Raw genomic sequence first — 19,050 nt, 5'->3', positions numbered from 1 at the left:
TTTTGTATATTGCAATGTGCTGATCTGTATAGCTAGCCAAATGTCAATCAATCAAGGGGCAAGAAACCCCCCTGAGCTTTCTTTACATTACCCATAGCCAAATTCCTGTTCCTTTTGTTCTGACCCATCCTGAGTCCAGCCTCTGAGCTATCAAGTCCTTTGTACCCTTTGTTTTGAACCTATAACTGTTCAGGCAGCAATTGTTTATTCTTTCTGCTTGGGCATTCCTCACAATTGTGGGTCTCAACTGTAAGAATAACCCAAGGTCCAATTGACTTCTACTATTTGTTTCTTGTGATCTTTTCTAAGCACAATTCCTTGTTCTACTGGTACCTATCTCATATTTCCAGGGCCTGAGTCCCATACTTTCTTGCCTCACTTGCCTAAGATAAATCTCTTTGCATTGTATATGCAGATAGAAAAGCTTTACCCCCTGGTAAAGCACCCTCCATATCCAGAGGGGCTCCATGCAGAACATGGCATAATCTGACAGCTGCATCCAACCATTCAGGTTAAAGACCCCCTCATACCCGCGTTCATTGTTGTATGTGTACATGCACCAGTTGTATGTCCATGTGAATGAGGATGTGCAGCAACAGTAGGGTTGCCTCTGAAAGCAGCCCAGAAACTTCAGTTACTCCAGAAAAGGACTGCTAAATTGTTAACTGGGAATGCATGACTTGAAATATTACACCAGTGCATCATCGACACTGGCTTCCAATCTGCTTCTGGGCCCAATTCAAAGTGCTAGCTTTGATCTTTGATCCTTTTTGATCTTGGGACCAAAAAGGGAGGGGCCCTGCCTGGAAAGATGGCCTAGAAATATTCTAAGTAAATAAAATAGAACATAATAATATGTAACTACCCAGACTTAGAGATCACCTTCACAGGCCCTTTCTCTGGATGCCCCTGTCAAGTAGGGTTTGGCAGGAAGCTACTAGTGAAAAGGCCTTTTCAGTGGTAGCACCCTGGCTGTGGAATGCTCTCCCCAGGGATTCCTGCTAAGATCTTTTTTTGTTTTCCAGATCTTTTAAGATCTCTTAAATCTTGCAATCTTTTAGATTGTTTAAAGCTGCTGCGTTATTGTTTTATGGTTGTCTGCTGTATTTTAATACTTTATTGATACTATAAACCTCCCAGAGAACGTTGTTACTGGGTGCCATACAAATGTGGTAAATAAATAAAATAATGGGCAAAACTGCTGAGGATCATTTGTTAAAGCTCCTCATCCACTTCACAGGGCTACAGTTCCTAGGGATCCTAAGTTAGATTTTACCCGTAGTTTAAATTTAGCATCTCATATCAAGACTGAGTTTTCCATTAAAAGTTATGGGTTACAGGACAGCTGCAGGGATGACATGGGAAGATTCCCTGGCTTTCATCCAAGAGGCTGCCAAGCTAGGTGGTCACGGTCCCTTCTGTTCTTGACCATAATATGCCCATCTGCCCATAATATACAGCAATGTTCTTTTAAAGAAAGAACCCATGTAGACTCACGCACAAATGGAAACCCCCAAGGCTGCTTCTATCTCCAGGTTCTCCTTTCTAAGGGCTTTTCTACACAAGGCATTTATCCTGCACTTGACATTGCCTACTCATGGTTGTTTACAGGTTCTTTAGAAGACGTCATGACCCTCCAGTTTTGCTTCTGTGGCCGAATCTACACATAACAGTTATACCGTTATCATACCGTCACCATAACTATTGGTACACATGACACCAATGGGCACCAATATTTATGATAGCAGTATGATAGCAGTATAACTGCTATGTATAGATTCAGCCTCAGTGAATCTGAAGAACCTTTCACTAGCCTAAGCATGAATTCCTACACTTTGTATCTAACCATGCTCAGCTGTCCATTCATTCCATGTTATGCTGCTATGCCCAACATTATGTGGCTCAGCAGATAAGGCATAGCCACCTCTCTTTCCCCCAAGCACATACAAGCCTGTTAAAACACTGAACTGCCTTGTTCTGCAACCACTGGTTTTCTTTCTCACCTCTGTATCTATTTATCATGTTGCAAACCCAAGCTCTTACTTTTTGCAAAAATTCTAACCGGCTGCTAAGATATTAAGACAGTCAATTTGCCATTCACCTGCTCATGAACAGAAATTGCTCCAGGTGAGTAGCGACTCCCATGTGCTTTTGCATTCCTGTTCACCCTTCCCATTGTCACTTACCTGCTCAAAACTCTCCAAGCCTGAGATTGGCAGCAGGGGAAACACAATGCAGCACTACAGCTGTTGCATGGGCATGCTTTCTTTTTTCTATCTCCCAAGGGTGTGTGTGCACACATGCACAGAGTCTGGTAACTATTACAGTGGTCTCCTATGTTGTCCCAGCTGGGGAAAAACAGCAGTCAGCTATGGCTACTACTTATATGCACTCCCAAAAGGAACAAATGTTCACAGCAGGGGATATGTATATGGACCCCAGTACTTATTTCTAAGGCTGCATGAAAGTCTCTAAGATGTTCAGACACTAGCCTGTGGTGACCAATGACTAAGGGTCAGATAACTACTACCTCAAATAATAAACTTAGGCCCTAAGACAAGTCTCTACAAAGTGAGCCATCCAGCCAAATGTAGCCGACCAGGCAGGTACAGAAACCATCAGGTTCTTGATGAAGTTCTTGTTTTTCCTGCCTGCCTGAGATTACAAACACAGGGGGTTGTCAGGTAATTGGCAGCCCACAATACAAGGCCGGTGGGCTGTGTTTGGCTTGGTGAGCCACAAGTTGTGCAGGCTTGCCCTAAGGCAACGGAGCTCTTAGGTTGCTGTTAGAAAACAAAGGAAGAGCAGTAAAGTTCCCACCAGAATGTGCTTTTGCCCCCCAAAAGCAGAGAAAAGTTAGGGATTGGAATATTAAAAAATGTCTCCAAGAGAGAATGCAGTGTGTACCTGCCAGAGCTTTGATCCGGGACCTCTCAAAGAGCCTGGCAGAACTGTTGTCATTGTCCAACTCATCATCACAGGCTTCCCAGCGAGCATTGATCCGGCTGTACTGCTGCTGAATCTCCAAATGATCAAAATCAGTGGCTGATGTCATGTTCTGGGTGTTTTGCTGCTGTTCTTGTTTTAGTTAGCATGAAAAGGCCCCTAAAGGGAAGCAAAGCAAAATGTTACTTCTCCCAGAAAAAAACATGATCTTAAGTCTCCCACTGCCACCAAAACACACACTAAAAATACCCAAAAATAATTCAAGGAAGCTGCAAGTCATGACTGCCATTTATATATTTTTCCAACTCCTGGCTCCTGCATGTTATGAAATATTGCAGCAGCCACCACCAGGATACTTGAATGCATCAGAGTTAACTGTGCCCAGTAGGTGGAGATATAACTTACAGGAAGATTGCATTTCTGTTTTCTGATAACAGCCTGCCTTTGTGTGAAGCTTTCAGGAGGCTGCTGAGAAACAGTATAATGCTAGTCTCAGAGGGGGATGTGTAAGAAGTGCTATCAAGAAAAGAAATAAACCCCAGTAGTAAAACAGGCAAAAAACCCTGTTTGTTGTTTTAAAAGAAATAGGGTGGTTGACACTACCTTTGCCAAAAGGGGAAAAATAGGTAAAGAATTCACACTGAAGAGGAGTGGGGAGGGGGCTTGGGGAAGTGGGTAATACTGTGACCCCCTCCCTTTCTGAAAATTCACATGTTCTCTATGTTTATTTTTTATGTTTATTTTTTAATGTTTTCATGGCTACCTTCAACCTTCCAAGAGCAGAAGGATAGAATCAAATAATGCCAGCAGCCAGTCAAGGCTGGTTCAAGCTATTTTGTTAGCCTTGGCAAAATTTAATTTTGATATATCCACATTACATTCTGCCATACGTTGTTGTGTGAAGGAGTAGGAATTGTGTTTCTTCCTCAATGGACTTTCCAATTGCAGCTCCTTTCCCTACTCTATATAAGTGAACGGAGAGACTTCCACTCCATTCGTTTGTGTTAAAGCAAGGGAAAAGAAGCTACACTCAGGAAAACCTGGAGGGGTGGGGGTGGGAGGAATAAGCACACAGGGAAAGGTAACCCCATCCAAAGTAGGTTAAATATCCTCAACCAGATGGACAGAGCCTCTGACCAACAGCACCTCCATCTTTTCTGGATTAAGGTTGTTTGTCATCTGCATTGCCTCTCTGGGATCAGAAGATGGAAATGAAAGGTACACATTTCATCAGTGATGGCACTTCAGCCCAAGTTTCCAGATGATCTCTCCCAGTTTCATCATAGATACTGAAAAGCATGGGAAGCAACATGGAACTTTATGGCATCCCAAAGGCCAAACGCCACTGGATAGAACAGTAGTCTCCCAACACCATCTGGGATCAATCCTCCAAAATGAGCAGAACCACTGCAAAACAATGCCCCCCTCCCACAATCCTGGGTGTCCCAAAAGGATACCATGGTCCCAGAAGGATACCTTGGTAAGTCCCAAAAGGACACCATTGTTAATGGTACTGAAAGCTGCTGAGAGGTCCAGGAGAATCAAGAGGGTTGCACTCTTTCCATCCATCTCTTGTTGTAGGTAATTCACCAATGAAACCAAGGGGCCTTCTCCACCACAATGGAAGGAGAGGGAAGGAGAAGCCAATTGTGGCTTACCCAGATTTTGCAAGGAGCCAGCTTTGCTCTGCACAGTACTCCACAAGCGAGTGCATCACACCATTCTAAGTCACTTTATAGAACATACTTCTAGGTAGGGTGGGGGGGGTTAGAGTGAACGCCATCTGACTGGCAGGGGCTGCTCAAGCAATAAGAGAGGCTCCCCCCCCTCCAGGCTCCCCCCCCTTTCTTCTTCTTAATTACAAGCCTCATTGCGCACAATGGAAGTTACTTCTGAGTAGACACTAATTGGTTTATGCTGGGAGAGAGATGAAGGGGAAATCAGCCCCCTTTCTAACCTGATGGTGCGCAGGATTGCTGTAACAGAGGTGTGAATTAGTTACTTCCGATGTGCCATTCGATGTGCCATTCAGGGGACAAGTCTCATTGACCAGAAGGGGAATTACTTCTGAGTAGACACACTTATGTTTGTGCTGGGAAAGACACGCAGGGAAAACCAGCCCCCTTTCTAACCTGATGGTGTGCAGGATCGCTGTAATGGTGTGAATTAGTTACTTCCAAAGGGAATAAACCAAACAATGGAGAATTACAGCCTGGTAAAGCGCTTTACAGCCTTTAGTGCTTTAAAAGATGCTGTTTTGATTGAGGGGGATCTCTGTAAATTCTAGTGCACATTCAGGGGACAAGAATCACTGAGCACAATGGGAGCTACTTCTGAGTAGACACTGCTTGTGGTTTGGAGTTTGTGCTCGGAAAAAACAGGGTCAGGAGACAGGAAACACCCCTTGACCTGGGTCATGGTGAAAGGTGCCCCCCTGGGCAAAGCTAGCATACCTGAGGTCAATGCAGGGGCTGGGGCACACAACAACTATATCATGGAGAACCCAACTTAAGGAAAAGAATCAGACTTTAAGCAGTCTCAGGAAATCCATTTTTCCCTGATACACTCTGGGGTGGCTGCTGGATGGCCACAATGTCATATATCCCTAAGGACCTCCAAATGCAGCCAGCTCGTAGTAAATTGCTCATAGAGACACCCCACCCCCCTAGATAAGTTTTCATTCCAAAACCAGGATTTCAAAAACAGACTGAAAAGGATCTAAAAAATTAATTCCATCCAGGGCTACTTCAAACTAAGATGCCACAACATATTTAGACATATTATCTCAAAGGGCAGGTTCAATAATAGGTGATCGTTATTAAGCTTGCACAGCGCCAGACATTATATTTTTTGAGAGGGGCTGCATCATCATCACCTCCTTCTAGGGTGATGGCACTACACTCTACCTTAAAAGCCCAGACAGAAAACCTCTTCTGGCAGTTTTAATCTGCCAAGATGGGCAAGAGATTTCTGATTATGCATTTGCCAATCACATTCTGGAGAGGGGATGCAATTCTATGACACCTAAATCTTCTGTTCATGGCTGCTGACGTTACAGTGAGAGCAGGGCATACTTGCAACTAGCTGAGCTGGCCTTGTCCTACTGCAGTAACCGCTTCTATAGGAGAATGCCGAAAGGACACTCAAGACTTTTCCTCCTTCCCAATACATTCAGGGGTACATCACAAGGAGCTTTTATCCTGCCATTGAGATGGCTCTGTCACAGAAGTTTGCAGGCTCTTTAGATGATGCCATTACCCTCCAAGGGTGTCTCCCGCCATTTTCCCCAGCCTATCCCATGTTTTCCCCAAATGCAAAAAATATAGTATTTTTCCCAGCCCACAGAACAGGAGCACCATAACCTCCATGTGAAATTCTCCCATAGCAGAAGAAACCGCTCTGCCTGCCTGCTGTGGGCATTTGTTTTCGGTTGCTGGGGGCGCGGTCAGGATGATGAAGGCATTGAGGATGGGGGCGGGGTTGCAGGGAAGGAGACCAGAGCAGATTTGACAGGCGCAAGGGCAAGAATCACCTGCCACTTGCGTCTCCTGCCTCTGCATTTCTCGATCGGAGGGAGAAGAGAGTAAAATGCCTCCCTGCAATGAAGGGAGACACATCTGATCCCCCACCCCACCAAGCTCGGAAGCAACATCCTCTGTTGTTTCGGAGCACCCTATTAAGTTCAGTGGGGCTTACTCCCAAGTAAGTGTTTCGAGGGTTGCAGACTTACAGGGTGATCTTATGTCTACTCAGAAGTAAGTCTCATTGAGTTCACTGTGGCTTACTCCCAAGTAAGTGTGCCCAGGATAGCAGACTTATACAGTGGTATTATCTCTACTCAGAATGAAGTCAGAGGTTTCCTGAGGGCTGCGAGAAAACAGTACAGCAGAAGTTGAGCTACGAAAACAAGACTCCCCACCCCTACCCCTTTGCACACATGCCAGGGAGGGAGGAAGACACCCCCTCAGTTCAAACCATGTGGCTGTTGTGTAAAGAAGCCCTTCCTAATCCTGCAAAGAAACTGGAAGCAGGAAGCTCCAGAAAGGATGTGGGGTTTTGCGGGGGGGGGGGGTTGCTTAATGTAGAAACACCCACAGAAAGCTCAACAGCTTGTCCTATAGCCCTGTGCCAAACCTTTTGTATTAGCAAGGTTTTATAAACAGCAATACTAAAATAGCCCACAGCTTGTTGCCAGTGAAGAGTTTCTCTCTCCCTTGATACTATCGTTTCTTCAGTGTTAATTACACATGTGATATACTGAGGGAAAGCTGGACACGGAAGACAAATTATATCATCTCACTGATTTCTATCCAGGACCAGCCGCCACAATCCAGTCAGTCAGAGGTGCCTAATTTCCAGTGAAATCAAGCAATGCTCCAAGCATAATGTTAAAGGATTATTTCGTTTTTATTTCAATTTGTGTGCTTCATGTTTTCTAGATTGGACCCTTTTTCTTCATGGTGCTTCCAGTCAGGACTTCACAGAAAACAGTGACACACATTTAATTGATCAGATCTTCTTAAGCAGAGAAATTGGCCTGGCAGAGCTAAACGAGGAATTATGGTTATATTGAAGCTGCTAATAAGGATTTAATGTCTAAAACAATTTAGTAAGTGCTCATCTGATCAGTGATCGCTGACAGCATGGTCAAACGACTATGAAGCCCTGCTGGTGTGACAAGAGTTTTCTCAAATATTTACCAGAGAACACACATTCCAAATGCATCAGGCTGAGGGAAGAGTTCTCTTTTAGCTAGCCTATGAGATTGAGCGTTCCCCATTTTATCTGTATACCAGCAAATGGTGAGAATGTGTAAGGATGGGAGATCCCTTGTGCAATGAATAAAGTTTGTCTTTGTTTTTATTACTACCTGCCACTCTGAGACAATGTTGCTCAAGATGTAAGTCATTCCAAGCTCCATTGTATATAGCCACCCTGTTCTCCTATATTCACAATCCTGTTTCTCAATGTCCCACAGTTGCTCTTCACAGCCCCTTTCTACTTATTTGGCCCACATGGACAGACATACATCCGCACATGTACATGCACACACTCATCCAATCCCATAACCTAGATTCATTATGGCTGAAGTTGCACAGGCATATTCCAGTGCTGAAATGATCACCTGGGAATTTTCCGCTGATCCAGTTAACATGCATTAACACCATCCAAAAGTTAAGCTTCTCTTGCTTTAAATATCATCACACTTTGCCTAGGAAAGGAAGCTTAGCTCACTTTCCTGTCTCCAATGCTGGTCCATACTATCTCTGACTAGACTCTGATACAATCCAATCTCATAGTTGGCAACAGTCTGACAGTGACTGGGTTTGCATGATCATGGATGGAAAATAAGCCACTGTGGCTTGTATTCCCTCCCCTGCATGCTGGTTGCAAGCTGCCTAGTTGGCATAATTAACCTCGCTGATGTGAGTTGTCGTGATATTCAAACCCATCCAGGGTGAGTGGTTGGGGTGGTTTACAAACCACCCTGAAAACCTAGAACAACTCATGGGTTTCAGGGTGCTTTGTCAACCACCCCACCACTTACCCTTGCTAGGTTTGGATGTCATGACAGCCCCGCCTGGCAAGGGTAATTATACTAATTAGGCGGCTTGCGACCTGCATGCGCAGAAAGGGAAAATAAGCTGCCATGGCTTATTTTCCCTCCGTAATCATGTGTATTCCCCCTTTCTTCATTACCTGCCCATCATGATTTCCTTCACTATCACCTTGTCAATTGTACTAGTACAATTAGCTTCAGCCTCCCCTGTCTCAAGTGAAATAAACACAGTGGAAGGAAAGCTGTCAGTTTAAACCATGTAGATTTCCTTCAATCTTCCCTACTCTCTGGACATCCCTGAAACCAACCAAGTTGGGAAAAACCTTGTCTATTTTACCATTACCACTGAGGGGCTTTGTTTTTAATTAAAGTATTGCTATGTGTACCAGTGTTGTGCACATTCATATCCTTTTGGAGAAAAAAATGCCAGGGAATTTGTCAAAGCTTTCCCCCAACATGTCAGTTTCACTGAAGACCTGGGGGTTGGAGAAATCTTAAAGGAAATTATGTCTAGCAGATGAACATGGTCATGGAAAAGGAGGAGGAATTACGTAAGAGAGCTGTGCCTGTTGATTGTGGCCGAAAGGGACACTTCCATACAGAAAGGAGAGGTTAAAATGTAAAAGAAGCTGTTCCCAAATAAATACAACTCTACGGAAAAAATGATTAGTGGGGGACTAAAAAAAAGGTTCAGATAGAATGCATCTGTTCAAAGATGGCACAAGAATAAAGGGAGGTTGAAATAAGATTGTACATTCAACATCCTGCATTAGCCATCAATCAATCGAGTTAAAACCCTGGGGCAGTATCCAATGCAACACTACCACTAATGTAAATGATGATGCACCACCTCTAGCACAACACCCAGAAAACCTGTCATGCCAGCAAATGCTACTGGTGTTGCGCTAGAGGTAGTTTCAGCTACCGCAATGTCATTTACATTAGTAGTAGTATCGCATTGGATACTGCCCCTGATGTAATTGCATCTAAAGCTGCATTTCTGTCCTTCACACATTCACTCCAGCAGCCAGAAAGAGGCTCAAAAGCAAAGTGGCAGATGTAAAATTTGTTGACAATCACTGTGTATTTCCCACAATCAGACTTCACAAGCAATAAAACAAAATCAATTTGTCCTATGCCTGTACAGTTTAATAAACTGATTTAATTCAACCTGCGTCCTGACTATTTATGTCTGAGGAAGGGGAAAAAAGATCTGTAGAGGCTGAGCTTCTAAATCTAGTTCTAGATTTTTATGGGTGTTTTATCGATTCCTGTGCTTTGTTGTTTTGCATCATAGCGTATTTTATTCTTTTAAACATCTGTATTTTATTTTAAATTTTTAACTGTTTCTATGGCATTTTAGTCTTCTAACTGTTTGTAATCTGCCTAGGGAACATTGATTATTGGGCAGATTAGAAATGTAATAAATAAATAAAATAAAAATAAATATGATAGTCTGGGACTATTGTTCCACATAATTATAATTGCTCCTTCAAGTTTGCTATACATGGCTATCTCTTTTTTAACAAAACAGAACCCCTCTGAACACTCAGTCTGAGGTGAGGGTCACTTGGTTGCTAAACAATAGCTTGAAATAGCTCTGCAGGTCCATGTCACTTGGTAGCAGCAAGAGTTGTAAACATGCAATAGGTATGCAAGAAAGGAGGGAGATAGCTGCTGCTGTCTCAAAGGCTTTCAAGTCAGATAACCAGGGCCAATCTACGCAGAGACGCTTTCCAAAGTGATTCAGTTAAAAAACGCATTTTCACACAGTTTTGCTCTTCCCATGGCACACACAGCCAATTAATGTGGCATATACAAAAAAGGGGGAAAAAGAAACACTTTTGCATGGCAGACTGTACAAGAAATTGCATTAGTTCTGGCATATGTGAGTGGAGTCTCGCAGCATCAACAAGCTTCTTTTGAAAAAAAAAATACCTCAGCTCCATGCTGAGTAAGTGCAGCAAAGGTCAATGGGAATTACTTCTGAGTAGACATGTTTAGTGGGCTGTTTTCAGGGCAGAAGTGGAGATTTCAAAAGAACAGAAGTCATCCCAAAGCAATGTGCAGACTTGAAGGCCCATTTGGGGAAAAACAAGGCATGTTGAAGTAATTAACATTATGCGAAGGTGTACACCTCTGGAAAAGCAGAGATTCAAAACAATAGACTTCCCCCCCTCAGCTCCATGCTGTGTTAAGTGCAGTGGAAGTTACTTCTGAGTAATGGAAATTACTTCTGAGTAGAAATGTTCAGCAGGCTGTTTTCAGGGCAGAAGTGGAGGTTTCAAAAAGTAATCCCAAAGCAACATGCTGACTTTAAGGCAAGCGATCTGAGGGTGCACAGCCCTGAGCTCTCCTCTGGCTTGTGAGATGGTTCTGTATCCACCCATCTTCTCTATATCCACCCCTCTTCTCCGAAGCTAGGGAGGTGGCAGGCGGGGGGGAATAAAAAGAAAAGGTTAGCCTCCAGTGAAGGGTGGATCCTTCAGAGGAGAGAACTGAACCCCTTCCTCGTCAAATCCACCCTCTGCTGACCAGTTCTGCAAAGGTTCTATATCCACCCCTTGACAGCTTCACATAAGGGCGGCTGCAGATTCAGCGAGCAAGGGCTGTAGCATTTCTGGGAAAATACTTAGTCCTCGATCTCCTTGACATGGGGGCGGGGGGCATTCACCTTAGGTGGAGTCATAGGAATTCTCTGGAAATGATAAACAGGGGGACACAAGCTGCAGACGGGTGCATACAGAGGTGGATACAATGGCTACAGCCATTGCTCACTGGACTTTGCTGAAGCTGCAGCCGCCATTATGCGAAGCTGCAAATGGATAAGGCAGGGGAGCGGACGAGTGCAGATGAGAGCATGGCAAAAAGTAACAAAAAAGGACAGCCCGATGTCAGGGTGGACACTGAGCCCATAGAACCTCAGAGCAGTTCTGATTCTGAGGAGGAACAGCCGTCCATGGGAGAGGAGCGCGCTCATCCCTCCCAGGCCCTGCAGCTGGCAGAGATTCCTCCTGCCGGCATTCCAGACATAGATAGCAGTCCTGGGAGTGAAAGAGCGCGGGAGGAGGGCTGGATGGATGCTCGACGCATACGCAGAGAGCGAAGAGCTATGGAGGGCGCAGAAAGGAGGCGTAGTGCCCGTTTGGCACACAAGCAACGGTCGCATCCAGAGGACCCAAGGAAAAAGGGGAGGGACTCTCCCTAGCCCATAAGTTCAGGGTCTGCAAGTGATTCTCGTTCAAACGGGGACCAACTGTTTCCAACCCGGGGCATAGATTACTCTGCTGTTCATAGTTTAGTCGCTGGTGATAGAGTTCTTAAGTTGTAAAAGGAATAAAGCCTTGAAAAGAATCCTTTGTCTGTGTCTGGAGTTGGCTACTGGAGTAGACTGAAAGAGGCCAGCTAGGGCCTCCTGACACCCATTTACAGTGATGCAACATCAAAACACCGCAGGATGGGGGCACAGACACACCCCTAGCCATGCCTGCTAATGCACATTTACTTCAGGGATATGGGGCACACTCGAATGGAACCACATGGAAACCATGTTAAAGGGAAAATCTGTCAGATCTTGTTTTTTTCTGAAAATGTGGCTTTTACCACAGGAAAACCAGCAGTTGCTGCAGAAAGGGGTGAATGCCATGTGTCATGCCAGTGTGCAAGAAGCACTTGCACCACAGTAATTCCCAGTGTAGATTGGGCCCCAGTATTGTCTCAAGCAATACAGCTTTGCTGTGGATTTTCCCACTGTAGCTTCAAATGGAAAGGGTTATTTACATGCGGGGTGGGGGGCTTTCTCCTAGGTGATAGGTTAAACATTAAACACAGCCTTTTACATTCTCTATTAACTTTCACATCAGAAAGTAGTCCAGAAGGAGACATACAGACAGATGTATGAGCATGGAAAATTGTGCAAACAGGTGTGATTTTTTTTTTTTTGCAAGATTCTCCCTGTCTGATCAGCAGTTATATGCAGGTAGTTTTTCTGTACTGTTACGTCCTGCCTTCTTGTTCAAAAGTAATCACTTTTCTAGGCATGTCCCCTGAAGGGGATATTTTCTGTCTCACTGAATGGACCATGTACAAAATTCCCAGAAGGACAGATAGATAGTTGAGTATATAATCTTTTATAAGAGTCATCTTCGTCATCCAAATTGTCACACCTTTTCTGCCTATCTAATTTGTCTTCTTTCCAGCCTTTCTGTTTGCACATCTACAAGTACTTTAATGCCTTTGGCCTGGGCACAAAGCTCTCTAGAAAGCACGCTCCTTGTTCTGACTGCCATGCCAAACACTATTCTAATAATACCTTCCTAGCTCCAACATTCCTGTCATGAGAGGATGGATACCCAAGTGTTCAGATATTTCTGTGTACTGGAAATGCTTCCTTGATCACTGAAACAGGACCCTGAAACAGCTCTGAACAGGATGTGAGCTAGGATGGAATGTAGGGCAAAACAGCCACCTGCACAGTAGCAATAGGGAGAGGTTTGCTATCTCCACAGCAGTTTCTCAGAGTCCTATGAGCAGTGAGGACCTCAGCTTCATTGGTATTAAAGGAAGCAAGAAAGCCGAGCCAAGGAATGCTCAAGCTGATTGGCAGTTAATACAACCTGGGGATGTTGAGCCAAATAACAGTCCTTATAATCCTATGAAGTAGGCCAGTATTATTTATTCCACAGTACAGATGAAGGGTTGGGGCTAAGAGATAGTGGCTGTAGCCAAATCTCTTTATAAAAACTGAACTAGTGTGGTCCCAGGACAAAAAGCAGTTCAGACTCCTTCTGTGCTGTAGATTCTTTCCCTTGGTCAAATTACTATCAGCCTCAATTTCCTATTTGTAAAATGGGAATAATAGTGACCTACTTCATAGGATTTTTCCAAACAGATAAACCTGTCACGTGCAAATTTTTCTGCTGCAGAGTGAGATAATTTTTCCTCAAGGACACATGTACTGCGTCCAGATCAAACACTGCCCTCCCTCCCATCCACCACACCCAAAGATTAATGCAGGTGGTCTTTGTTTTTGTTTTCAAATGCCTTGCATGTTTTTCTGTTAAAGCATCTATTTGGCACTTTAAGGGTTGGGTGGGGTGGGGGTTACACTTCATTCTTACATTTTAAAAGAATGAAATTGGTGATTGACACAAGAGCTGGCCAAATCAGTGTTGTGCAAATCCAGCTTCTGATGAAAAAGAACAGGTTTCTCCTGAGCAAAATGGCAGAGTGGGGGTGGGAGGGGCAAGAGGGATAGTTCTACACGTGTCCAAAATGTGGTACGCTTCCAGAGCAGGCTTACTGGTTGAATTATGTACATCTGAACTCACCCTATAAGTGGCTATCCCCCACCACCATGGCCTCAAGTACATTCCTTTCTCCCTTGTGAGGGCTCCTTCACACTGAGCTTTTATCCTGCGATTGAGAAGCTCTTTCATGGAAGTTTGTGGGCTCTTTACATGACACTGTGATCATTCAAGGCGTCTCCTGCGCTAAATGCCCTTTGTTCCATTTTTAAATAGATTGCAAATAATGAGCTATCAAATTACCCTGTTGTGTTCCGCTTCAGTTTCCTCCATGAAAAGATAAAGCCGCAAGAAGAGGAGCGAGACTAATGAAAGGTAATGGAAGACTTAGCTACGGGGAGAAGAGGGGGGAGGGGGGGCGAAAGGAAGCACTAGGGGCTTCATCACATGGAGCTTTTATCCTACGATTGAGATTGCTCCTTCACGGAAGTTTGCGGGCTCTTTCATGATACCGTGACCCTCCTGCACTAAATGCCCTTAGTTCCATTTTTAAATAGACTGCAGATAATGAGCTATCAAGTTACACCGTTGTGTTCTGCTTCAGTTTCCTCTGTGAAAAGAGTTAAAGCGGCAAAAAGAGAAGCGAGATCAATGAAAGTTAATGGAAGACACAGATATGTGTGGGGGGGGAGCACGTAAAGGGAGTCATTGTACTGGATTTTAGGCTGGTGTAGAGATGCCCTAAGGGCCGCGGTGGCTTAGTGGTTAAGACACTGAACTGCAGACTGGAAGGTCGGCAGGACAGCAGTTCGAGACCCGAGTGCTGCATGACGGAGTGAGCTCCCATCTTCAGTCCCAGCTTCTGCCAACCTAGCAGTTCGAAAGCAAGAAATTGCAAGTAGATAAATAGGTACCGCTTCGGCGGGAAAGGTAACAGCGTTCCGTGCACCTCGGTGTTCAGTCATGCTGGCCACATGACCACAGAAGCATCTTCGGACAACGCTGGCTCTTCAGCTTAGAAATGGAGATGAGCACCACACCCTAGAGTCGGACACGACTGGTTGGGGACACCTTTACCTTTTTAGAGATGCCCTAAAAGTGAACAGTTACCATTCACTTATATTGTATTGCTTCTGCAAGAGCATGCTTGGATGTAACTATCATGGGCACTTACTGGAGAGTGCCCATGATAAGTAAAACATCACTATCTCATCCAGAGAGAGTTTGGGTTTGGTTTCAAAAATATTTTAATTTTTTTTATGAAGGTTACTTTAGAGGAAGTATAAAATATATAAGAGGATGAATGCAAGAATATTGAAACTCTCAGGCTGGAGATAGACAGTAGGATGTTGTGTGACTTGAGAGAGGCACCTCTTAGTCAAGGGCAGGGAAACTCTTTCAGCGCAAGAGCCAAATTCCATTTTGAAAAAGCTCTCTGGGTCTGCATTGCATGGGTGCGTGGGGCCAAAGGCAAACAGGGTGAGGCCAAAAATGCCAGCAGAATGGGGTCAGGGACTGCACAAAAGTTGGGAAACTATTGGTGGTTGGGGGAAAGGGGCACAGCCTTCTGGAGAACCCAATGGGCTAGATTGGGATCCTAGGAGGGTCAGATTTGGCCCCGGAGCCCAAGGTTCTCCTCCCCTGCCTTAGTCTCATTGTTATCTATGATCCATCAGGTTTTTGAAACAATAGAAAACCTGTTACCCAGAGGTGGAAGTCAAATGAATGTATCTATACATCTTTTAAAACACTTTAACTCTGAAAAACCAATCAAGCAGAAAGGAAAGATCCTCAAGTATCAGAAGCCTGGTGAAAAAGCCCTTGCTGAACTGAACCGCGCCCACCTGAGGTGTAGCCCCTTGCAATTTAACAGTTGAGCTATCTGTTTTTTTGTGCCTGGTCTGGCCTCTTCTCTAACCCCACCCACCTACCTCCATGTGCACACACTGATAGGAGTACTTCTTGGCTAGCTGTTTTGCAGGCAACATGCTGAAGCTTAATGCACATTGAGGATCCTTCCTGCACTATATGGTTAGCGTTAATTAAAGGTGTTTCCAAAAATGTTTCACTAAGTAGACACATGTCTTCACTTAGGATCTAATGCCTTTTAGCTCCATTTGCTGACCCAGAAATAACTTATTTCTTCCATGCATCAGTGGAATCTCCAACATTTACGAGTACATTTTTTTAAATGTTTGTAAAATGTTTCTTTATTATTATTAGAGGAGTAGGGGTGGAAAGAAAAAAACTGCCAAGCACAATAAGTGGGCAGTGAAGGAACCCTTCCTGACTGTAATTTGCTATAATTGAGGCCCCAGAACACAAAAATCACAAGATAGCTTTAATAAATTAAAAAAAATTTTTTAACTCAATAGTAGACTTTGTTCCCTTAGGTGTTCCAGTCAGACTATCCAGAATTTTATAGCTCCTGTAGTTAACTAACATGCACACTTTCCATTTAAATTTATAAGTCACTCATGTAAGAAGCCGCTGGGTTCTCACATTCCATTGGTCCCCTTAAGGAAATACAAAGCATGTGGTCTTTTGGGGAAAAGCAGCCTCCCCAAAGGATATTCTCCTTTGGACATCTTCATCATTTATTTTGGACAGTGCATATGCTGTGTGCTTGCCTGGCCACAAGCCATGCTTCCAGTGGAATGTGTACTACAGCATCATTGAACACGGAGGATCTGTGCAATGCAGCTGTTTCATTCCCATTATGAGCCAGTCACACTATAAGGCAGACAGGCGCAGGCACTCCTACTACAAATTCTAACTGCACATTATTCAACTTTTTACCAGTTTCCTTTGCAGACAGCTAGTCTTTCTTCAGAATCATACCTTCATTACCAAACCAGAGGCAAATTAAGCAGCAGAATTCTTGCAAAGAAAGTTTTATTGACAGAATTTTTTTTTAAAGACATACACTCAAAAAGTATTATTTTCATAGGAAAGAACACATTTTAAGAGAGGAAAACTCTAGCTAAGATCACCTAATCTAACCTGCTCTATTCCTTTCAAACGTGGCAGGATTTTAAATACTGTATACCATGCTGAAAGCATCCTAGAGTTTGCTGCCCGAAGCAAAGTATTTCCAAGGTACATGCAAGGCTGATAACATTATCATCACATTCACTGAAGAGGACCAGTGTTGTATCATTCAAAACAGCTGTTGTTGGCCAACTACAGTTCCAAGCACACAAAATGAACAACCCAGAAATGCTGCTTACCACAAATTCTCCCAGCCCAGAATTAAGTAAAGATGCTTGCGGTGTGTTTCTTGCAAAAAATTCTCAGCTCCATATACTTGGATTAAAGTAGTAATAATGAATGGCAACTGCCAAGTCTCTGTCTCTCTCTCTCTCTCTCTCTCTCAGCAGGCTGGCACGATAGAGAGGGTGGGGGAAGCATATGCATGCCAGTGCAGGTCATTTGAAAGATATAGATAGCAAGTATATGCACATATATCTAAAATTGTCTCCAAGCAGCTGTCAGTTCAAAACAGTTCTAAGAGGATCAAGTTTTCTCCTCTAGCCCCAGCATGTATCCATAGAGCATGGGCAGCAACTGGGAGTCACTATCGGTTTCCATAGCACCTTTCAGTGTGCAAGGTTTTGTACAATTGTTACACTACTTATCCTGACAACAATCCAGTGAGGTATTGTAGGTTAGGCTCCCTGCAACATAGTAACCTGCCCAAGGCTACCTAGCAAGCTTCATGACTCAGTGATAATTTATGCCTTGATCTCCTACACCTAAATTCCAACTCTCCACCCACTGCGCCAAATTTGAGTTCTAAGGTTTAGGTAATGGTTGCTAGCAACTGAAGTAGTATTGCTAGAAACTTTGTAATAGGATGGCTTGCCTTTCTGGAGATAAAGTTTAAGATAAATATATAAAGGATCTCTAAGTGGCATCACATAAAAGTTTAGATTAGGCTTCTGGAAAGAAAGAAAAAGAAAGAAAGAAAGAAAGAAAGAAAGAAAGAAAGAAAGAAAGAAAGAAAGAAAGAATTTCACTGAAGTACAGTGATATCCCACTGGTGTTAGTCCAACATTTTAACTTGTTCCATTTAGAGAAGGAGTGGTCTGTATTCTTCCTGCAGCCAGTGGTTATTGTTACCCTACTGATCACTTAACTAATGCTGCATAAGAAAGGTTCAGGGGCATCTTTGTAGCAGATTTTGCTAAAGAAAATCAGCTCTTCACCACTCTCAGCTGTCAGGAAAAAAATAGATGCCAACATAACACCTTTCTTGTTCCCTGACTTTATGCCACAATTACAGTACACAGGACTTCCCCACAATTGTTGTTGTTCAGTTGTTCAGTCGTGTCCGACTCTTCGTGACCCCATGGACCATAGCACGCCAGGCCTTCCTGTCCTGCGCTCTCTCCCGGAGCGTGCTCAAGTTCATATTCATTGCATCGGTGATGCTATCTAGCCATCTCATCCTCTGCCGTCCCCTTCTCCTTTTGCCTTCAGTCTTTCCCAACATCAGGGTCTTTTCCAGAGAGTTTTCTCTTCGCATTAGGTGGCCAAAATATTTGAGCTTCAGCTTCAGTATCTGTCCTTCCAATGAGCATTCAGGATTGATTTCCTTTAGGATGGACTGATTTGACCTCCTTGCAGTCCAGGGGACTCGTAAGAGTCTTCTCCAGCACCACAGTTCGAAAGCATCAATTCTTCGGCGCTCAGCCTTCCTTATAGTCCAGCTCTCACAGCCATACATTACTACTGGGAAAACCATAGCTTTGATTAGACGGACCTTTGTCGGCAAGGTGATGTCTCTGCTTCTGACTATGCTGTCTAGGTTTGCCATAGCTTTCCTCCCAAGGAGCAAGCATCTTTTAATTTCATGGCTACAGTCACCGTCTGCGGTGATCTTGGAGCCCAAGAAAGTAAAATCTGTCACTGCTCCCATTTCTTCCCCTTCTATATGCCAGGAAGTGATAGGGCCAGATGCCATGATCTTCGTTTTTTTAATGTTGAGTTTCAAACCAGCTTTTGCACTCTCCTCTTTCACCCTCAACAAGAGGCTCTTGAGATCCTCTTCGCTTTCTGCCATTAGGGTGGTATCATCTGCATATCGGAGGTTGTTGATAATCCTCCCGGCAATCTTAATTCCGACCTCTGATTCATCCAACCCGGCATTTCTCATGATGTACTCTGCAGATAAGTTAAATAAGCAGGGTGACAATATGCAGCCTTGTTGTACTCCTTTCCCAATTTTGAACCACTCGGTTGTTCCATCTCTGGTTCTTACTGTTGCTTCTTGACCCTCGTACAGGTTTCTCAGGA

The 19,050-nt window shown here is 43.9% G+C and overlaps 1 protein-coding gene across 12 annotated transcripts in view; it reads right to left on the bottom strand.

Annotated features, from left to right (window-relative positions):
* SPTB (spectrin beta, erythrocytic) overlaps positions 1–19,050 on the bottom strand; it is a 154,504-nt gene that overhangs the window by 85,388 nt on the left and 50,066 nt on the right. For 11 of the 12 annotated variants that reach the window (XM_084804308.1, XM_084804326.1, XM_084804316.1 and 8 more), the window contains one exon: positions 2,908–3,105. In XM_084804308.1, coding sequence (XP_084660434.1) covers positions 2,908–3,055 — 148 coding nt within the window. In that variant the 5' untranslated portion in view covers positions 3,056–3,105. Of the gene's footprint in view, positions 1–2,907; positions 3,106–16,982; positions 17,076–19,050 lie in introns of those variants that run through there. The other variant, XM_084804356.1, reaches the window with a different exon arrangement.

Source organism: Heloderma suspectum, chromosome 1, assembly GCF_057233095.1.
Source record: "Heloderma suspectum isolate Gila_16-S chromosome 1, 16-S_ref, whole genome shotgun sequence".
Taxonomy (NCBI): domain Eukaryota; kingdom Metazoa; phylum Chordata; class Lepidosauria; order Squamata; family Helodermatidae; genus Heloderma; species Heloderma suspectum.
This window is presented reverse-complemented; position numbering and strand designations above follow the sequence as displayed.